The sequence below is a fragment of the Mesocricetus auratus genome, unplaced genomic scaffold, assembly GCF_017639785.1.
Source record: "Mesocricetus auratus isolate SY011 unplaced genomic scaffold, BCM_Maur_2.0 Super-Scaffold_100004, whole genome shotgun sequence".
Taxonomy (NCBI): domain Eukaryota; kingdom Metazoa; phylum Chordata; class Mammalia; order Rodentia; family Cricetidae; genus Mesocricetus; species Mesocricetus auratus.
The window spans coordinates 44469231-44488954 of record NW_024429189.1 but is presented as its reverse complement, the minus strand read 5'-3'; the positions used below and the strand labels follow the sequence as shown (position 1 = coordinate 44488954).

At 38.4% G+C, this 19724-nt stretch overlaps 1 protein-coding gene across 2 annotated transcripts in view; it reads right to left on the bottom strand.

Moving 5' to 3' along the window:
* Nucleotides 1-2085: 2085 nt before the first annotated feature.
* Agps (alkylglycerone phosphate synthase) overlaps nucleotides 2086-19724 on the bottom strand; it is a 95071-nt gene continuing 77432 nt past the window's right edge. For both annotated transcript variants that reach the window (XM_040745623.1, XM_040745624.1), the window contains exons 18-20: nucleotides 16654-16753; nucleotides 14683-14740; nucleotides 2086-4106 (exon numbers count right to left, since the gene is read on the bottom strand). In XM_040745623.1, the coding sequence (XP_040601557.1) occupies nucleotides 3985-4106; nucleotides 14683-14740; nucleotides 16654-16753 (280 nt within the window). In that variant the 3' untranslated portion in view covers nucleotides 2086-3984. The remainder of the gene's footprint in view (nucleotides 4107-14682; nucleotides 14741-16653; nucleotides 16754-19724) is intronic.

Here is a 19724-nt window from a genome sequence, read left to right as displayed (position 1 = left end):
TTATTTTCTATTTTCAAAGCCATAGAAATATGAAGTGAAAAAGTAAAATTAAAAATATATGCAAACAGAAGAAAAAACAGCTTCACACCTCCTTTTGATTTAAAAAAATCATAGGCCATGTCCATTTTATTAATAACATTTCTATAATCTCTTAACATTATACAAGCAGTTTTTACAGTTAAGTTTCACACTGAAGACAAACACTATTTGGCTTAAGGAACAGAAAGCTGGGTTACATCCTTCATGTCAGACACATACTTCAACAGCTGAAGAAAACCTTGTATACTTTCTGAATTTCGCTCTTGTTGTAGAAGTGATTTTTCTATTTTCAGCAAAGAGAAAGAATTAAATGAACCTTCAGGCAGATGGCTCCTATTGGAACATAAAGCCCTGAGCCAAGCCAGGCCTCTACAAAGGATAAAGCCAAAGGCAGAAACTCAGACTCCAGTCCTAGGCTGCTCCTGTTGTGCTCCCTGCTGTGCTCCCTGCCACAAGTGGAGTCCAGTTGAAATCAAAATCACTGAAGAGGAAGGAGAGGAAAAATCCTCCAAATTGCTCCAGCCATTCACTGCTGTCTCAGCGTCCCCCACGCTGGAGATATACGTGCACAGGCAGCATCTGTGGCTGCTCAGGCTTGTCACCCACGGTGTGACGCGGTCCCTCTACACACATCACTGTGTTCTGACAGTGATACCAAACCCAGCTCCATTTGGAGCAGCACACTTCATGTTAGGACTTTGGAGCTTCTCTGATCAGTTACAATTAGAAGTTGTTGGTATGAAAGAATATGACAAAGGAAAATCTCTGGGACGAACATGCAGAAAGGCTTTTTCAAATATGCAAACTAGTACTCAGTTACAATGTTCTGGAGGGGGAGAAAGGGGAGGGCTCTTGCATGTGTTTATATCTGATATAATATACACACTGATGGAAGCTTGTCTTTTATTGAACTTTTGTTTTCCAAAATAAACTAATAACACAAATATGGATACTAGAAGGCTTCCAGATTCACAAATAATCTTAGATCAATATTCCTACAATATGTAAGCATTTCGAGTAACAACCTCCCATTCCTAAAAAGAGCAGAGTTTAATCCTGTATTCTTTGATGAAATGCTGGACACAAGAAATAAGTGGCCTCACAATATAGCTAAATAAGAGACTCAAGGAACACAGCATGGTACTCAGTTTGCTGATACACCACTATACACCACACCACACATTAAGGCAACACTTCTCTTAGGTCAATAGAGCCTATCCACTTGTGTCTTTAGGATTTAAATCTTACTAGCAGCAAGTTCCTATTCCCACTAAAACCCCAACCTATATGTGGCATCATTAGATCTAAGCAAAATATTACACATAAGACTAATCTAAAAAGGATGGGTCACCCGGCGCTGGTGGCGCACGCCTTTAATCCCAGCACTTGGGAGGCAGAGGCAGGCGGATCTCTGTGAGTTCGAGGCCAGCCTGGTCTACAGAGTGAGTTCCAGGACAGCCTCCAAAGCCACAGAGAAACCCTGTTTCGAAAAACCAAAACCAAAAAAAAAAAAAAAAAAAAAAAAAAAAGCATGGGTCAGTGTTAGGTGCTTCTGAATATTAAACAGGCTACAGCTTTTTAAAGAAACTAACCTATGAGTTAAGATGCTCCAGGTAACAATATTCTCTTGGGTTTAGCTTCATGAAGCCATGTGCAGACACTTCTGAAAGAGGCAAGGTTTAATAAGTGCTTTGTGCATATTCATAAACTCATGCTCCTCCGAAGACACAGTCTACCTGGAGGCATCTTCCACAAGTGGGTTGGAAGGCTTCCTGATTTACAGTCAGAGTGAAATAGTACTAATGAATATTCTTGTATCTCAAAATGATCCCTGTTGAAAAATGTAGTAACCATTATAGAGTCAAGGTTGGTCAGGCCTGCATACAGAGGAAAAGACATAAACTGCTAACCTCCATAAAGTTCATGTCAGATAGTGAACTCAACTACTCAGGTGACAGTTATACTTACAGTACAGATTGCCAAGGCTGTGTAAATCTGAACTCCTGGGAGAAAAGGTTTTAACAATCACATGCAAGGAACTGGATCTGCTAGTAAATCTGTTTATTAAAAATAATTACTTGGAAACATGTATACACTTTCAGTGAGATGTTGGAATCTTACTTAATGTTACATATCAATCACCAATTAGAGAATCATCTTCAGGAAGAGATGCATTTTATAAAGAATCTTATAATTCTAGAGGCAATTTCCTTGAGTGTCCAGCTATTTCAAACCATCAAAATCTTTAATCAAAGATATGGAAATTTTATAATTGAAAATAAATCATCAATAAAGAGGCAGCTTCCAAAATTAATATTGAGTTTTTGTTGTTAAACTAATGCTTAATATTGATTTTTCCAACAGATTTAAATTTGTTAGTTTTAGGCCAATTTTAATAGTTAAAAATTATTTATCATTTTGAAGTCTTAAAAATATCATTTTGTCAATTTTAAATTTTCACTGTTATGTTTAAGGCTACTTCAGATAAAAAAAGGTATCAAACTGCCCCAATATATTTGGAGCTGTTGCTACATAGACAGACAGTGTGTCCTTTTAAAGGATCGTCTGCATTTTGACTTAATTATCTGATTAAATATTTTAAAAAATTATCAAAAGTTAGGTATTGCATTAAGAAAAGAACCCATCTCACAATGTGAATCAGAAACCTCAACAGTGATTTAAAGCAATTGTTCTACTTATTTCAATATCCAGTTGTGAATGTAAAAATGTCTGCTAAATGTAATTAATAGTCTCTTTTTTATTTAAGAAACAGGATATTTCAAACTTGTGATTATGGCATATGCAGTAATACATTTTTAAAATTTAGGTTAAACCAGTAATTCAAAAAGTCATTAAACCATTATTAAGAACTGAATTGAAACTAATTTTCCATGAAAATTTATCAGGCTATTTGTGGCTAATTAGAAAAAAAGATTGTTGTTATTGAAATTATAGAGGCTTTCAAACCTAAGAGTCAACTGACGACTGTGTCTCTAGCCAAGTCTTTAAACTGGAGACAGCAGGCTCAGGAGCCTTCCCTTTGTTCATGCTGCAGTTGCCTGTGCAACTTGGCAACAAGCACGTGACGGCAGAGACATGAGGACTGGAGGGTGGACAATGGCCTTCATTTCACGGTAACACCTGCCCGTCACCTGCAGCAAGGCAGCTTTCCTTACAAAGCACGTGACGGCAGAGACATGAGGATTGGAGGGTGGACAATGGCCTTCACTTCACGGTAACCCTGCCCGTCACCTGTAGCAAGGCAGCTTTCCTTACAAAGCACGTTATGGATGGTGCAGGACACAACAACAGCTTACCCACGGTGACACAAATACAACTCACACCTACTAGAAACAGACACAAGGACAAAAATGTGTCTGCTCACAGAGTAATTTGCATGTTGGCAATTTAAGTTTGTAACTGTGTATTCACTTCAAGCAAAGCTTAGGCTGAGCACCTTATACAGATGAAGGCATGCTAGTAACAGACTGCTGGTCCTGGCCTGAGTGTCCTCTCCCTCAGTGGCCTACTCTCAGGAAAGGACGCTTTTAACAACACACACAAATATCTCTCCCCAGCAGAATCTGCTAGATATCTGCTTTAGAGAAATGTTTAAGAAAGGACACACCAGAGGAGAGGCTAGATGAGCAGCAGATGACACCATCTGCCCCGGCTCACCTAGAGGAGCACGTAAAACAGCTGGCAGCATCTTCTTCAGATAAATCTGAAATGACAACCAGTTAGTTGACTATAAACAGGTACATCTACAATGAGAGAGACCTAGGAACGCCATCTGTCAATCTATAGATGTAGAAACAAAGCACAGAACAAAAACCAACTTATTTGAAACCAACAAACAAATGTACAGTCCTTGATATAATTACTGGTATAACCATAGCTGATGACTTTAAAAAGGTAACATTTTTCATAATGCTATCCATGGAGTTACAAAAGGTTTCTGTTTCCAAAGATGTTACTGGGGTCCACATACTCCTTGACAGACTTTAACATCCCAAAACCGACATCAGAGATGCTCTCCTTTAGCCACTGCTTTCGTAACTTGCCCACTGGAAAACAAAATAAAAAAGGCTTCAGTACACACCTTGAATGCTGGAAACCAATCAATCTTGTGACCATGAGTGAGCAAACACTGTGTGATAAATCCTTTTATTCAAAAATGAGAACTGTTCTGCTTTGTTTGATTTATTGAGCCCACCAGACTATCAAGCTCATTAAGCCCAATGCATTCCCAGGGGAAGTCTGTGCCTCACAGTGTCTGTCTCCTTTCTCTGTAAACTATAAAATGGAGATCGAAGGAAGTGTGGACTGAGATCACAGGCTATTTTACAAATAACAAGATGAAAAAGATCATGCTTATCCAAAAGCCCACCCCGTGTTAAAACTCCCAGCAAGTAAAAATTTTGTAGAAAATGAAGCTTGCTGAAGAAAAATACAGAAAAATGAATCTGCTGGGCAGAACTGACAAACATGACAAGCTATATAGCTCTTTGGAATATTTTAAGGAGTACGCTTAAGAGAAATGAGAAAATGACTCAAAGGATTCAGGGGGTAAGATCTAGTTATGAATCTTTCCAATCAAAAATTCTTTTCCAAGTGATTTAAATAATCCCATGTACCTCAAATGACAGTTGACATTCTTGCCATTGTCCAGCCAGATTTAAACATTTTTCTTTTTCTGGCACACACAAAAGCAGATGCCTAATCTGTTTTAAATTTAACTTCCTCTAACTGATCACTTAATTTTTTTCCTTATTTTAGGTCTTACAAACTTGAGGCAATGAAGTATCACAATAATTAGCCTAGTCAATTATTTTTAAAGGCATTAAATAAAAAACAGCCACTTCTACCTAAAACTTTTGTGAGTGACAGTTAAAAAGAATTCTGACTTTCAACTTGCTTTGGCACTGAAAGCAACGCAGTGTATTCTCTGACATGACAAAATCTGAGTATTAATCTATGGTAGGGCTATCACAGTGGACACTCCTCAAACATATGCATTATTATAATAACTGGATTAAAAAATGTTCATTAATGATCCAAAGTCATCAACAGAGATTTAATTGGCCAACAGAAATGGGAAGCCTTTCATTGAAGTATTTGAACTGTCACTTTAAAGTATACTCCCATTCATCAGGCTGCAGAAATACATCCCAGCAATACCATTTGGAACCTTAAATACCACACTAGTTCAGCTCCAAGCAGCTTTCAGTCCAGTTTTCCATGAAACCACCAGACCATCATCCAAATGTCAAATGGCACGGTACTTCAGAAAGCCAGGTATCTGTGGTTGGCACAATAAACAAAGCATTGCAGAGCTACAAGAAGCGGAGTCTAGGGGGGAGATCTAAAGTTCACAGGGAAAGCTTCTGTTCAGAGACCTCTGTCTGAGACCAGCCAACACACACAGGGGCTCCTCAAGCAGCCTCCACCTGAAGATCTCCAACAGGACTGCTTTCACCTCGGCACCATGCTGCAACCTGAGCTTTTTCATCTGCCACTAGATTCACCTATTATTGTAACATCCTAAGCAAGTTAAAAGTCCACATTCCCAGATTTGCTCTGTGAGGCTAAGTAAATAAAGAAGCAGCAGCAGCAGCAGCTATTCTGAGTTGTGGAAGGTGCTACTCATGCTGCGGCAGCTCAGGAGAAGGATGACGAGCAGTCAGTGCCAGTCTCCACGGTTATCTGTAATATAGCTTCACCGAATGTGTCCTGTGGTTATGGATGTAATTGTCCTGAAAAGACGGCAAACAACTGCTCCAACAAGATGGAGCACATTAGAAGCTCAGCAGGATGCCCAACAGCTAGCTTGTCTGCCTGGTTTTACACCTCTAGTAATAATGCAATTCCACAAGGAACTGAACCATTGTCTGAGAAGCCACCCAACAGCCACTGCATACTTAATGAAGTCACTCACCAAGCAGTGGAAAACAGAAGGTGCTTGAAGTGCGTCATTAGTTCTGTCAGAAGGATAATTTACACATCTATCTTGTCAAATTGTCTATGGTTTATACTTTGACAATAATCAATCTAACACACATTTGATTAGTGAACTAGCAAGTAGCGGGGGAGAAGGCATAGCTGTGGTCCCTCATAAACATGTTTGATGAAAGAATTTAACCAACTGGTGGTACTGGTCTGTGAGCTGGTAACAGAAATGGCAAAGCAGGGGCTGGAGTCATGGCTAACCCTCTCTCCGTCTCTCCATCCCTCCTTCCTTCCATTAGTGTATGGCATATGTGCTTCTTGGGGATGTGGAGGACCAAAGAAGATGCTGGGTATCTTCCTCTACTCCTCTGTGGCTGGGTATCTTCCTCTACTCCTCTGTGGCTGGGTGTCTTCCTCTACTCCTCTGTGGCTGGGTGTCTTCCTCTACTCCTCTGTGGCTGGGTATCTTCCTCTACTCCTCTGTGGCTGGGTATCTTCCTCTACTCCTCTGTGGCTGGGTATCTTCCTCTACTCCTCTGTGGCTGGGTATCTTTCTCTACTCCTCTGTGGCTGGGTATCTTCCTCTACTCCTCTGTGGCTGGGTTTCTCACATTTTCTCAGCTACAGGGCAGCTAGCAAGTCCTAGTGATCCTCCTGTCTCCATTCCACTCAGAACCAGGGTTATCAGAGTATACCAGGTGGCCAGTTTGCTATATGGGTGGTGAGATCAGAACTCTGGTCTTTGTGATGTGTAGAAAGCACTCTTGACTACTGAGCCATCACTCTCTAGTCCCCAGAAGCTTCTTATTTTTCCATTAATTAGCATGATGAAACTATTGCTAGATTATATACAGAACTATTACTGAATGGACATCCAGTGTCTTGTCAGATGAAGTTTGAATACTCTGGTACCTGTTAGGTACTAATGAGAACAAAGAAAACCAATGGGCAATCTGACTCTGAGTTAGTGGAGCTAACAATGCTTCTTAAAGGGAGACTTAGAAAGGTCTCTGACTTACATATCTGCTTGTTCCATGACATACAGTGTGGTTGTTTGATTCTGGCAAAGCTGTATGCTTCATAAATGCCATCCAACAAACCTCTACCAAGAGAAATGATAACATCTAGCCCTTAAGAGAATCTGAGATGGGACTAAGATTCTTCCTGACTTCGCAAGAGAAACTGAATGCTCAAAGGCCACAGCACTACTTATCAGTGTCATCTGCTAATGAAACTTCTGACATTAAGACAAACTGATGAATACCACAAAAGCAATCAGAATCCTTATTTCAATTTCTCTTATTGCCGACATTTAAAATGCCTGTTTTCTTTCTGTCTTATTGACCCTGTGATAGCCCTACCTCAGCGGCCTGAGTGTTGGAGTTACAGTTATGTCCACTATCCATCCACTAAGCTGGCTAGCAATGCCAGGTTTTTATAATGCTAAGGGTTTGTCTACACAGTTTATCTAATAGCTCTGAATGTTTGAATAGCTTTTTTGAGACTAGAAACTGAAAAGAAATTTCAATAATTGGAGTAAGTAGATCAGAAGAACGGGAGTCAATCCGTCTTAAGCAACATCAATTATTCTGATACACTTGACATTTAAACCAGAGTAGAACTGAGTGCTTATAAAACAGAGACCAAACCAAGTGAAGAGTTAAATAAAATGAGACAGATAAAAGTAGAAAAGACCAGAAGATTTTATCTTTCTTGAAGACTAAGAACAGTATTTTATTGTACTTTGTAATCCTGTTATATAACACAGAATCTACCACATAGTAAGATAGTCAATAAATTTAGTTCAAGTATAAAAGAACTCAACTATAGTTATTTCTAAGACACTTTAAATACTGCACAGGGATTCAAAAATCTAGTAATGCAGTTTTATTTCCTCGATTGTATTCACCCTATATTCCCTTTATTTTGGCATTACTTCTTGGAGATACTCAAAGCTATTCTGTAGTAGGTAAAAGGCATGACACAGAACTCCAAGTTCTCATTTCTTCAAAATCTAAAGGACTATTTGGACCTTACTGGTGATTCTCAACTGCAGTGGCTAGTATTTAGCAACACCTACAGACATTTCTGGCTGCCTTAATGGGGCAATTGTTATTGGCATTGTGCCAGGTCATTTTATGTTAACTTGACACAAACTAAAGTCATCTCAGAAGAGGAAACCTCAACTAAGAAAATGCCCCCATAAGATTGGGCTGCAGACAAGCCTATGGGGCACTTTCTAAATTGATGGGGGAAGGCCCAGCCCATTGTGGGTAGAGGCATCCCTAGGTTGAGCAAGCCATGGGGGAGCAAGTAAGTAAGCAGTACTCCTCCATGGCCTCTGCATCAGCTCCTGGCTCCAGGTTCCAGCCCTGCTTGAGTTCCTTTCCTGATTCCCTTCAGTGATGGACTACAGTGGGGATGTGTAAGCCAAATAAAACATAATCCCTTTCCTCTCTAACTTGCTTTTGGTCATGGTGTTCTGATACAGTCACTGTTGGTCACACTACTCAGATACTGGCTAATCAGAGTGCATGGCTTTGACACTGGTACAGCCCAGATGCTGGACAGTTTTGTCTCAAAAGTATCCGTCACGTCAAAACTGTTATAGAACCATAAAGGCAAGAAGCCATTTGAGATCGGCTTTTATATACTTAGCACAGTCCTGTAGAGATGCAGCTAAATATAGTCAATAGTTCATTCCTTTTTGTTACTGAATAGTATTCCAGAACATGGATTAACAGGATTTATTTAGCCATTCACTGGCTAAAAGATATCCAGGCTGTTACATCTTCATCTTGTTAGAGTTGAGCCCAGTTAACCAATTTTTCCTTTTGTGGATTATGCTTTTGGATCCAATCCCCAGAATTCCTTGTCTGGCTCTAGACCTGAAGATTTTCTCTTATGCTATTTTCTAATACTTTCAGAGTTTCACATTTTGCATTAAGATCATAGCCCATTTGGGGTTAATTTCTATATGAATGTAGATTTAAGTCAATGTTCTTTTGTATGCAGTTGCATGTGTGTGTGCTTACAAGCATATAGCTGTTCCAGTATCATTTTCACTGGAGTGTTCCTGTCAAAATAAGAGTCCAGGTATGTGGACCGAGTTCTGTGTTCTCTATCATCTTACATAGATCTAACACTGCAGTCTTGACTACTGGAGCTATAATAAGGCTCAAAATCAGGAAAACTTTTTCCCAAAATTATTTTAATTATACAGTTCTTTTGTCTTATCATATAAAATTTAGAATAATCTTTCCTAGATCCATTTAAAAAAAAAACTACTAAAACCCAGGTGGTAGTGGTGCAAGCCTTTAATCCCAAAACTCAGAAGGGAGAGGCAGGCAGATCTCTGTGAAGTCAAGGCCAGCCTGGTCTACAAAGCAAGTTCCAGAACAGCCAGAGCTACACAGAGAAAATCTGTCTCACTCCACGCCCCCAAAAAAAGCAAAAACAAAAGTCTAATAGAAAATGTGTTTAAAAGATAAATCAGTTTGGACAGAATTGATATTTTTATCATGTGGTCTTTTCTACCCCATGCATGAACTTCCTCTTATTTACATAGGACTTCTTTGGTTTCTTCCACTGGCATTCTGTAACTTCATAGGATACAAAGCTTATGTATATTTTCTTACTCATTTTTTTGTAGGTGTGAATGCTGTTATGTTTTAGATTTTGGTTTCTACATTTGCTGTTAATTTTTATATGTGGTTGTATTCTATATTCTTGCTGATTGTGTTTGAATACTCTTCTTCCTTCCCCTTCTTTCTTTCCTTCCTCTCTTCCTCCCTCCCTTCCTTCTATTTCACACTACAGGTTTTTAACAGACGCTCTTCTCAGCCTCTTTTTCTTCAAACATTTCTGAACTACTAGTTTCTGCTCTGACCACCAGGGAGATGAAAGCTAGTAAGTTTTGATTTGCTTAAATACCAATATTTCAATTAAGATTGGTAAACTCAATCAGGGTATTTTACTTACCACAAAGGACTTGAAGTTAAGTATGTGGCTGACACAAACTATGCTGTTTAATCTAACCAGCACATCAGCTGCAGACACAAGAGCTACGGAGACTAAGTGAGGCAGACTCCTTATTCCCTTCAGCCTCAAGTCCCAGACTACATCTGTTTTCTCTGATACACAAAACCAGAATTAAAATAGCTCCATTTATCACAGCATGATTGTAGGCAGACAAACCAGCCTGTCTGTTTCCAGATAGTGAAAGTAACTGCTATTAATCACAATTACAGGCCAAACCCTCCAAGAGAAATTGCATCAATATTCTCCTAGCCAACAGTTCTGCTACTCTGGTACTAAAAGCAAAACAAAACAAACAGTACTGAGACTGTCATGATACTGTCTGAAGGTCAATAAAGAAATTGCTACTTAGGCCAGCTTCAATTTTCAGTTCAGGGAGCAAATGAGGAAAATCTTTTATACATATAAAAAGTGTCTTCTCAAAAGCATTAACAGTAAGCCTAGCAGCACAATTAGACATACTTTTTAAATTTTAAATTAAAAACACTTCTGCTTTATGAAACTATAATTACAATGAACATTTGAAAGTTCAGATTAAATGATTAACTTCAGAAAAGCTACTATGAAAACAGACATTTTACTATAGCCAATTTCATTGGAGAATGTGAAAGAAACTTGTTTTTCTTTCATGCAGATTTTAAAGAGACCTATAGAATGAGACTTTAAAGCTATAAATGAAAATGACAGTGTCAGACCCCCTTACCTGTACACATCTTTTTTTTTGTTTTTTGTTTTTTTTGTTTTTGTTTTTGTTTTTGTTTTTCGAGACAGGGTTTCTCTGTGGCTTTGGAGGCTGTCCTGGAACTCGCTTGGTAGTCCAGGCTGGTCTCGAACTCACAGAGATCCGCCTGCCTCTGCCTCCCGCGTGCTGGGATTAAAGGCGTGCGCCACCAACGCCCGGCCTGTACACATCTTTTTAAACAAACTATAATCCACTATTCAGTGGTTGGTGAGGAAGATTAAGAAAATAAAGCAGAGATCTACCTGGTACTCTCCTGTTACTTAAAAATACACACTATAGTATTTCAGCCTCTACATGAGAGGCATGTCAGATGCTATACAACTGTCACAGCTACGTCCTATAATAAGCCTATGAAGTGGTGAACTCTTGGTCTGCAGTTGAGGACAACTGCAGCTCAGAGAACCTGCTTCCCTATGGCATCACCAGTAAATACAGATTTGATTTAAAAGACTATGTCCTTTCCTATTTATAGTACTCTAAATTTGTATGTACATGTGGGTATGTATCACTCATATGCAGTCATAATTTTGATCATATATTAGGGTATGTGCACATATACACGTGTGGTACTTGGGAATGAACCTAGGACCTTCTGCATGTGAGGTAAGTGTTCACCATCCAATTATATTCAGAACATCATTTTAATCTTCATCTTGAGACAGGATCTCAATATAAATTGCCAAGAAAGGCAGAAAGAGGGATGGACACACCACTGCATCCACGAAGGCCTGATAATTTTATTCTCAATGTGAGGAGACAACCTGATTTAAAGAAAAGATTACCAGCAGAAAGAGAAGGGAGGGGGACCAGAAAAGTTAAGAGGGGACTATGGTACATGAGTAGGAAACAGAGTTGAACTAAGATGGTACCAGGAGAGGTGACATAATTTTGGGACCTGGAGTCACCAGCACAAATCTTCAGGATGGTTTTGACTGTGGAGCGAGACTGTCACAAGTGAGTGAATAGGGGAGTGAAAGGATGGGTTCTCTCTAGCAGCTTAGCAAGACCGAACCCTCACTTGAGCACATGTGAAGTGCACTGCGCACCTCTGCAAGCCCAAGTCCTTTTCTAAGCACAACAGGAAATTAGGTAGTTTGGAATTAGTTTCCATGCAGTCATTGTTTCTGATCACATAGAAAATAAATATGACAAATGGGACAGAAATTTTAAAATTTGTCCCACAATGCAGCAGCCTGTAAATTTAATATGGAATCAAACCTTGCGATATTCTATTACAAGTCAATAAATGGAATTTTTCAGTCTGAAGTCTAACAAAGATTTCTAAACTTGAAAATATACACAAGTTGTACAAGTAGTTTTACTTTATGTAGTGATAATGAAATGAGAGTGGTCTACATAGGCTCATGTATTTGAATACTTGGTGCCCAGCTGGTGGAACGGTTTGGGAAGGATTAAGAGGTATGGCCTTGTTGGAGGAGGTGTGTTACTTGTCTCCTGGTTATATTTTGCGATGTAGGCTGTCTGCTACCACCATGTCTGTCTACCTGCAGCCATGCTCACTGCTGTGGTTGTCATGAACTCTAACCCTCTGAAACTATGAGCCCCAAATAAACCCTTTCTTCTCCATGCTGCCTTGATCATGGTGTTATCTACAGCAACAGAAATAATACCCAAGACACTGTAACATGAACTGCCCTGTGCTGTTTCAGTACCTGATCGTGAAATGTATGCCTACAATCAGGAAGTGTAAAATACAAGGAAGTAAGTGATTTATGGGAAAGAACTACTAAAAATAAAAATATCTATAATGAAGAAATTAAAACTTTGATTCCCCTCTGGGACACTTAGATAATGTGGAAATTAAAGAAAGGGAGGACTTAAAGTCTTAAAGGAAAGCTAATACATAGTATTTCTTTTCAAAGGCAGTCAATTTCAATCTTATTTTAAATCATTTCAAATATTTTAACTTTCTTGGTGTAAGGACAGGGCACTGAAGAATGAAGCACTTACATTAACAACAGCAACTTATTTTTGAATTCCATGACATGAAGAACAGCTACTCAGCAGCATGGTGACAAGGACTATAGGAGACGAAGTTACACAGACCCCAGAAAACACTGAGAGCTGTGAAGTGCTAACACTTCCTTTTAGCTTCTCTTCCTTTCTCACAATCAGGCATTCACTGTGTCTGTAGTTGCCTGGACAGTACAGCCTGAAGTGAGGGACACCAAGCTAACAGCAGTGAGCATGGCACAAATCACACCAATCTTGAAGTTTCTGAATATAATACGCATTCTCTGGACTAACTGTGACACCCTTCAAGAGAAGGAAGATGTTTGGAAATTCTGTAGCTTAGCTGACCAGTAATACTTATATAGAATATATATATATTCTATATATATATATAGAATATATAGAATATATTTCTATATAGAATATATAGAAAACACATTATATAAGACTAAAAGGCATTAAGAATACCATATATATATGTGTATATATATGTATATACCATGTACACACACACACAAATAAAACAATAAGAGCTAGAGAGGTTGCTCAGCTGTAAGGGCTGGGGCTCATTCTCTATCACAAACAAAACTCATGGGGAATATTTACAGACTTTGCTTTTGGACCAAGGATTGACAAATCAATATATTACAGGGTAAGAGTTATACTTTTCCCAATTATTGCTTATTGACTTCACTTGTGGTACTGGGTAAAGCATACAATATATTATAATATATAACATATGCATAACTTTTCTAACTTTCACAAATAAAACCCGTTTCAAATCTATGTGCGGCAGGGTTTAGTCTACTTTCTTCTGCAGGGAGTGCTCTAGAGGTGCACTGTGTCAGTACAGCTGTGCACCTTAGAGACAGCAGCCCTCCACATCTGTGAAGCAACTGCCGCACGTCTCCCTTTGGGTACCTCACACACAGCCACCCCCAGGAAGGCCTGAATATCCTCACAGATGTAAAAGAAAGCTGCTGACCACAGAAAGGCTGCCAGTATGGCTCTCCTCTGCCCTACTCAAGTCACTTGGTCACCTTTAATCTTGGCAAAATTTCTCATAGTACAAAACATGAGTGATTCCAGCCCATCATTTCACAATCAAGGAAACAGCCATTTAATAATCAACTCTCTAAATCACAGTTAGCTTCTATCATCCCTTCTTTACAGTCAGCCATCCTCACTCTCTGTTCTTTTTGTCATACTTACTCAAACACAGATCTTACAGTTCCTGTTTTTAAAGAAGGCGTAAGGCCCATAGCATACCTCAACTTTTAATTCCACTTGAAACATTTCTGGTACCCCTTTTCTCCTTTTTCATTCATCATTCTAACATTCACTAGCACCTCTGGGAAACCCTGACTCAATGGATTAGGTAGCCATCAAGCTTCAGGCCTCCACATCCATGGACACACACATGCATTCAGTATACATGCAAGGAAACACACATGCACAAGTGCACACACATGAAAAAGAGGAAAGAGAACTGAAGAGAACTGAAGGAAAGAATATGTTTAGGAAAAGGAGAAAAAGGAATTTATCTACTTTGATGTTCCTGAGACAACCTAGTCGACTTATTCTTCCACTATCTCTCCACACACACGGAAGCCCTTGGTCCTAGTATACAGTAACCCACATGAAAAAATCGTTACCCTCCTGAACGCCAACATTCCAGCAAGCAAATGTGAATGATCTAAACACATATGCACAGCATCTTAGATAACACAGTTACAAGGGAAATCAAAAAGGACAAGAGGTTTGAGTCTAGAGGCTAAGAGTTTGATTTTTAGGTGATTGTCTTCATGCATCTTCCTAAATTTTTCTAAAATTTCTTACATTTATTTTTTTCTAAGCATAAAATTACAGATTTTAATGAGTCAACTATTTTTAAAAGCAGGAATATCAGAAATTCTATATCATCCCCCCTTTAAAAATACCTCCATGGTGATGTGACAGGCTCCCTCCATTGGCAAGGATTTCATCTCTAGCAGCTGCCTGTAAATGGAAACAACATAAAATGTTGCTGCTACTTGGATTTCAGTTTGGAGTAGCTAACATTTATTGACTTCTCCCCAGATACTCAGGAAGGTACCAAGCAATTTGCTTGAACTCTTCATTTGTTTCCACTACGCATCCAGAAGCACTTACGGAGGACATCTCTCAGTTCAAGCACATGGGATAAGTTATTTGTAGTTCTACACATATATCTAAAGGGGAAAAGGAGGACAGGGGAAGGAGGGAGGGAGAAAAAAATAACGCCAAGTTTCGTTTTGTCCCCTTATTTAACCTCCTAGCATGCTAAGTCCTAGCTATCCTTATGGCATGCACCTGGGTCAAAAGATAAACATAGAACAAAATACAGACAGCATGTACAGTGAAGGGCGATGGAACCTGGGATTGCCTTGGACCTTTCTGTTTCCCTTTTCCCTTACCTAACCCCTCCATGGCCCGCTTTTAACTTTTTTCTTTTAATTGAAAAAATTTTAGGTTAGTATACAAAGTGATTTAGGTTTATTTACAGTTGTTTATGCATATATTTCGCTATATTTTCTATTCTTAATGATTTGCTAATATTTAATAGCCACAAGGTGATTATCTCCTATACCTTGAACTCCTCAGACATACTCATGTCTATAAACCATCAACGGTGGCTGAGGGAGATGACTGCCCAGGTGGCAGATGGACCAGGCCTCCCTGCAAAGTACTCTGAAGGAACCACAGGACCTGGGAGCTGAGTTTTCACAGGTATGCCAGTCTCTGCTCAAGAGCTAAGTATTTCTAATAAATCACTTCAAATAAAACTGCTCCATGAGATCAGAATTAGGAAAACAGAAATAATTTTAATTTGTGAACTCCAAGGAAGGAGGCTTTGTTTGTTTTGTGGTGAGATGAGGCTATATAACCCTGGCTGGCCTGGAACTCAATGCACAAACCAGGGTGACCCTTTCAAGCTTGCTGCAGTCCTTTTTCCTCTGCCTCCTCTGTGCTTGAAAATACCATGCGCAGCTAAGCAAAGACTTTCATAACTGGACCAGAGAGAGACAAATACAGTGGAACTTCAGGGCAGCGAGATTCCTCAGTGCTTAAAGGCACTGGCTACTATCCTGAACACCTAAGTTTTATCCCTGGGACCCATATAGTGGAGAGAAACAGTCACCCCCTTCCCCCCCAGGTTATCCTCTAACCTCCACTTGTGTGGTACTGCACACATGTCCCTGTACACAAACACACACACACAACAACAACAAACAAACAAACATATAAAGAATATACTTAAACTTCTGAGGATGATAGGTATCATTGGCAGGAACATCATCAACTTAAAAAACTAGGGCACCTGTGTATCTAAGTGACACATCTACTATTGCTTCTTCCAGTTTAGTGGAGGAATTCTATGTTGCTTCTAATAAGGAATATAGCAGTCAACACCCAAGTCTATAAAAACCAGCAGCTTAAGGACACTTAAGAAATGTAATTCAAACTGCTAGCAAATGAATCCCAAGGACCTTATACACAGTCGTTTCATAAAAACTCACAAACATGGGAATATATTACAGCACAGATCAAGAACATGAGGGCTGTTGACCTCAAGAGCAGTTACCACCTGGAGATGTATGGACTGCCAAAGGGACTCAAAAGACCCCTACAGTATTAAAGGTTCCTGCTGTTATTTAATTGGCTATAATGCACTGAAAATTAATAACCAAAGAGACACCGGATTTGAAATACCCAACATTAATTTCAGACTGACAATTTGGAAGTCAGTTGACTTAACATATCTTTCATTTCAATGGTCTAGCAGTCAGGCACACCATGTGTCACTAACGTAACTCAAACTAAAATTCCTAAGCTGATACTAAAATTTATTTAAATTAATAAAAGAACATAAAAGCTACACGCAAAATTACCTCAGTTTGTTCAAACACAGTCAGTGGGTCACTAATTCCCCTGTAGTTAAAGGCAAAATAGAAGTAGATACATGCACCTACATCGTACGTCTGTGTCACCCTAAAAGACAAACGGAAAAAAGATTTCAAAAAAGTTCAGTGAAAACAGATTTAACAATTAAAACCTTCAAATATAAGATCACTAGGCAATCTATCCAAGCCACAATCTCATCCTTTATTCAATCTCCCATTCCCAGGGAAAAGGGCCCATTGGCTATCTTTATGGCTATTGCCAAAACAGGTGAACTAAGAACACAGTTGGGAACAAAGGATTTTGCTTTCATTTAAATGTGAGGTTAATCAAGATTGCAAATACATGGCTCAGCTCACTTATTCTGTTTCATGGTACTAAAGCTACAGGGAAATGAAGCAAAAATGTTTATAAATACAGTATTTTATATAAAAAACATCATTCAGTGAGCTTATTGAAGTTATCTACAAGTAACAGAACCTTATTTTAAACAGCATATCTGAAAACATTTAAAATATAGTCAAGTAAGTATTGGCATAAACTGCTTTAACATGCACAGTCAAAATAACCTAACAAAAACCTGACTTAGAAAGTCCTTCTCTTAACAATATAAATAATTTATCCTGTTACATCCAGTTTATGTACAATTAGTTCTTTGTATAGATAATAGAAAACTTATTTGAAGCATAGTACCATTATTGTTCAAGTCTATACACATGGATACATTTTATATGCAAGAGTAAATAGACATACTACACAAAGTATCGACCACCCATAAAGGCAACATTAGAAACAAGGAACTTGTTCCTTCACTGGTTCATTAACTATTTGGAGCAGAAATATGAACTATATACCACTACATGCAAATACCAAGCACTTAAATTAATTTTTATTATTTAAAGAAACTATATTGATGATAAAACACAAACAAGCTATCACCTCTGCAAAATACATAAATGCTCTGAAAACAATACCATGAGCTGTCATTTGATTGGATTCTTGTGGCTCAAGAAATTCTAGGCATACAAAAGTAAATCATTGAAGTGCTAGAAAAAACTCATATGGTCTCTACAGTCAATACAGGACACTTTGTAGATTACAGGAACAGGAGTGAAGAAAGCTGACAATTTTATGCTCCGTTTAATGACTTTAAAAGGGCACATATCTTAAAACACAATTAGTATAATTTTACTATCTTTGTTATACTAGAGACGTCGGATGTATACGGTGATAGATAAGTAATATCAACAGCTTTATGCAGATTTAAAAACCAGAATAGTAGTCAATCAATCGATAGTAGTAAATACTGGTTTTTAAATTTTAATAATCATACTATGTAACTATGTAGGATATTGATCCTGGGAAAATGAGTGAGGTGGTATCTGAAAATGTGATGGTTACTGCTAATTAACTATCAATCTGACATAATCTAGAGGCATCTAGAAGGGGATAACTGTGATTATGTCAACTGATACAAGCAAATTCATCTTAATTCAGACAGGACCATTCCAAGGCAGAGGATCCCAGACTATGTGGAGAGTTGGAAGTGAGCAGCAGCTGCCTCTGTCCTGTTTTCTAGCTGTGAAAGGGATGTGACCAGCTGCTGGAGGCCACTGTGTTCTTGACTTGCTCACCATGGAGGACTGTGTCTCAAATGGTGAGCTAAAACAAAATTCTCCATTCTCAAGCTGCTTTTACCAGAGTAGTTTACCACAGCATCAGGAAAAAAAAAACTAACACCACTATACTATTTTGCAACTTTTTGTAAGTCTAGATTATTATCTCTCCAAAGTTAAAAAAATTTAAAGCAATGTAAACGCTTTTCCAGTTGACCTGAAATGAACAAAACATCCATCATATTCAGATGTTACAACAAACAAACTTTCCAAACAGACTTGGCGGAATGCGGTAATCAGTTACAAGTCATCCAAACTTCTTAAAGTTAACAGAACAAAACATGGCTCAGAAGTGGGAGAAATGTTCAAACACCAAATAGGATCAGACTTAAATATAGCCTCTTCATGAAGCTCAAAATAATTAGAAAGGATTTGAAAAACAAATAAAATGATGACCTCAAATGCAGTGGCATGACTTTAAAATACTGTCTATAACTCCATGGGTATGTGTCTATACAAAAGATATCAGGGATGTGAGGTTCTTAAATCATCCACATAATAAATATCTAGGTTTTCAAAATGCAATTAGGAAGCATGTAAAGGGAGTTTGGACAATCACAATCAAATCTCCAAACGCAAGCTATAGAGATACAACAAAGGACTCAATCTAACAGAAGCAACAAATACTTCTTACTACACAGTTCAAACCGAATCTAATCTAAAACTGTAATAGTCTTTTAGGCCAAATGTTAGGTGCCTCAGAGCAGAAGAAATGAACTGCTTACCAGTGCCAAGTCAATTTGCCAGCTGTGCTTTTCTTTTAATGTTAACTCACACTCATAAAAAGATCCCTGAACATTAACATTTTAAGTTTCAGATTTACAAGTTTAAGAAAATTGGAGAACTATTTTAACTACGAAGTGCTCAGATTAGGAATAATCAAGTTAAAAAAACCTGAAGGATAAGTAAAGTGTGTTTATATCAATTAAGAGTATACACTACTCATGAGGGAGTCATTAACATCAATACATAGAATATATAACCGGATTTTAATAGAACATTGCCACTGTGCTGGCTAGTTTTATGTTAATGTGACTCTAGTCATTTGTTATTTAATAAAAAAGTTAAGATCAGTTAACCAATCACTGTTCAATATGGAAGATACTGATTACAGGTGGCTTTTTTTAAACTTCACACAAGCAACATTTCAATCACTTAGTAACCAGTGTGGCTTGTGTCCACCGAACAACAAAAACACAGAATACTTCTATTACCAAAGAAACATCTATTGGAAAGTAACAAGTTAATTATCACTTGAGTCTTTCACTCCTTTTGTTCTTTATCCTATTCCCACAGATATAATCGATAATGGAAAGGTCGCATGCCCCTCCGATACACACACACAAAGGAAGGCACCGGCACACTGACTGTTCCTTTAGTTCATT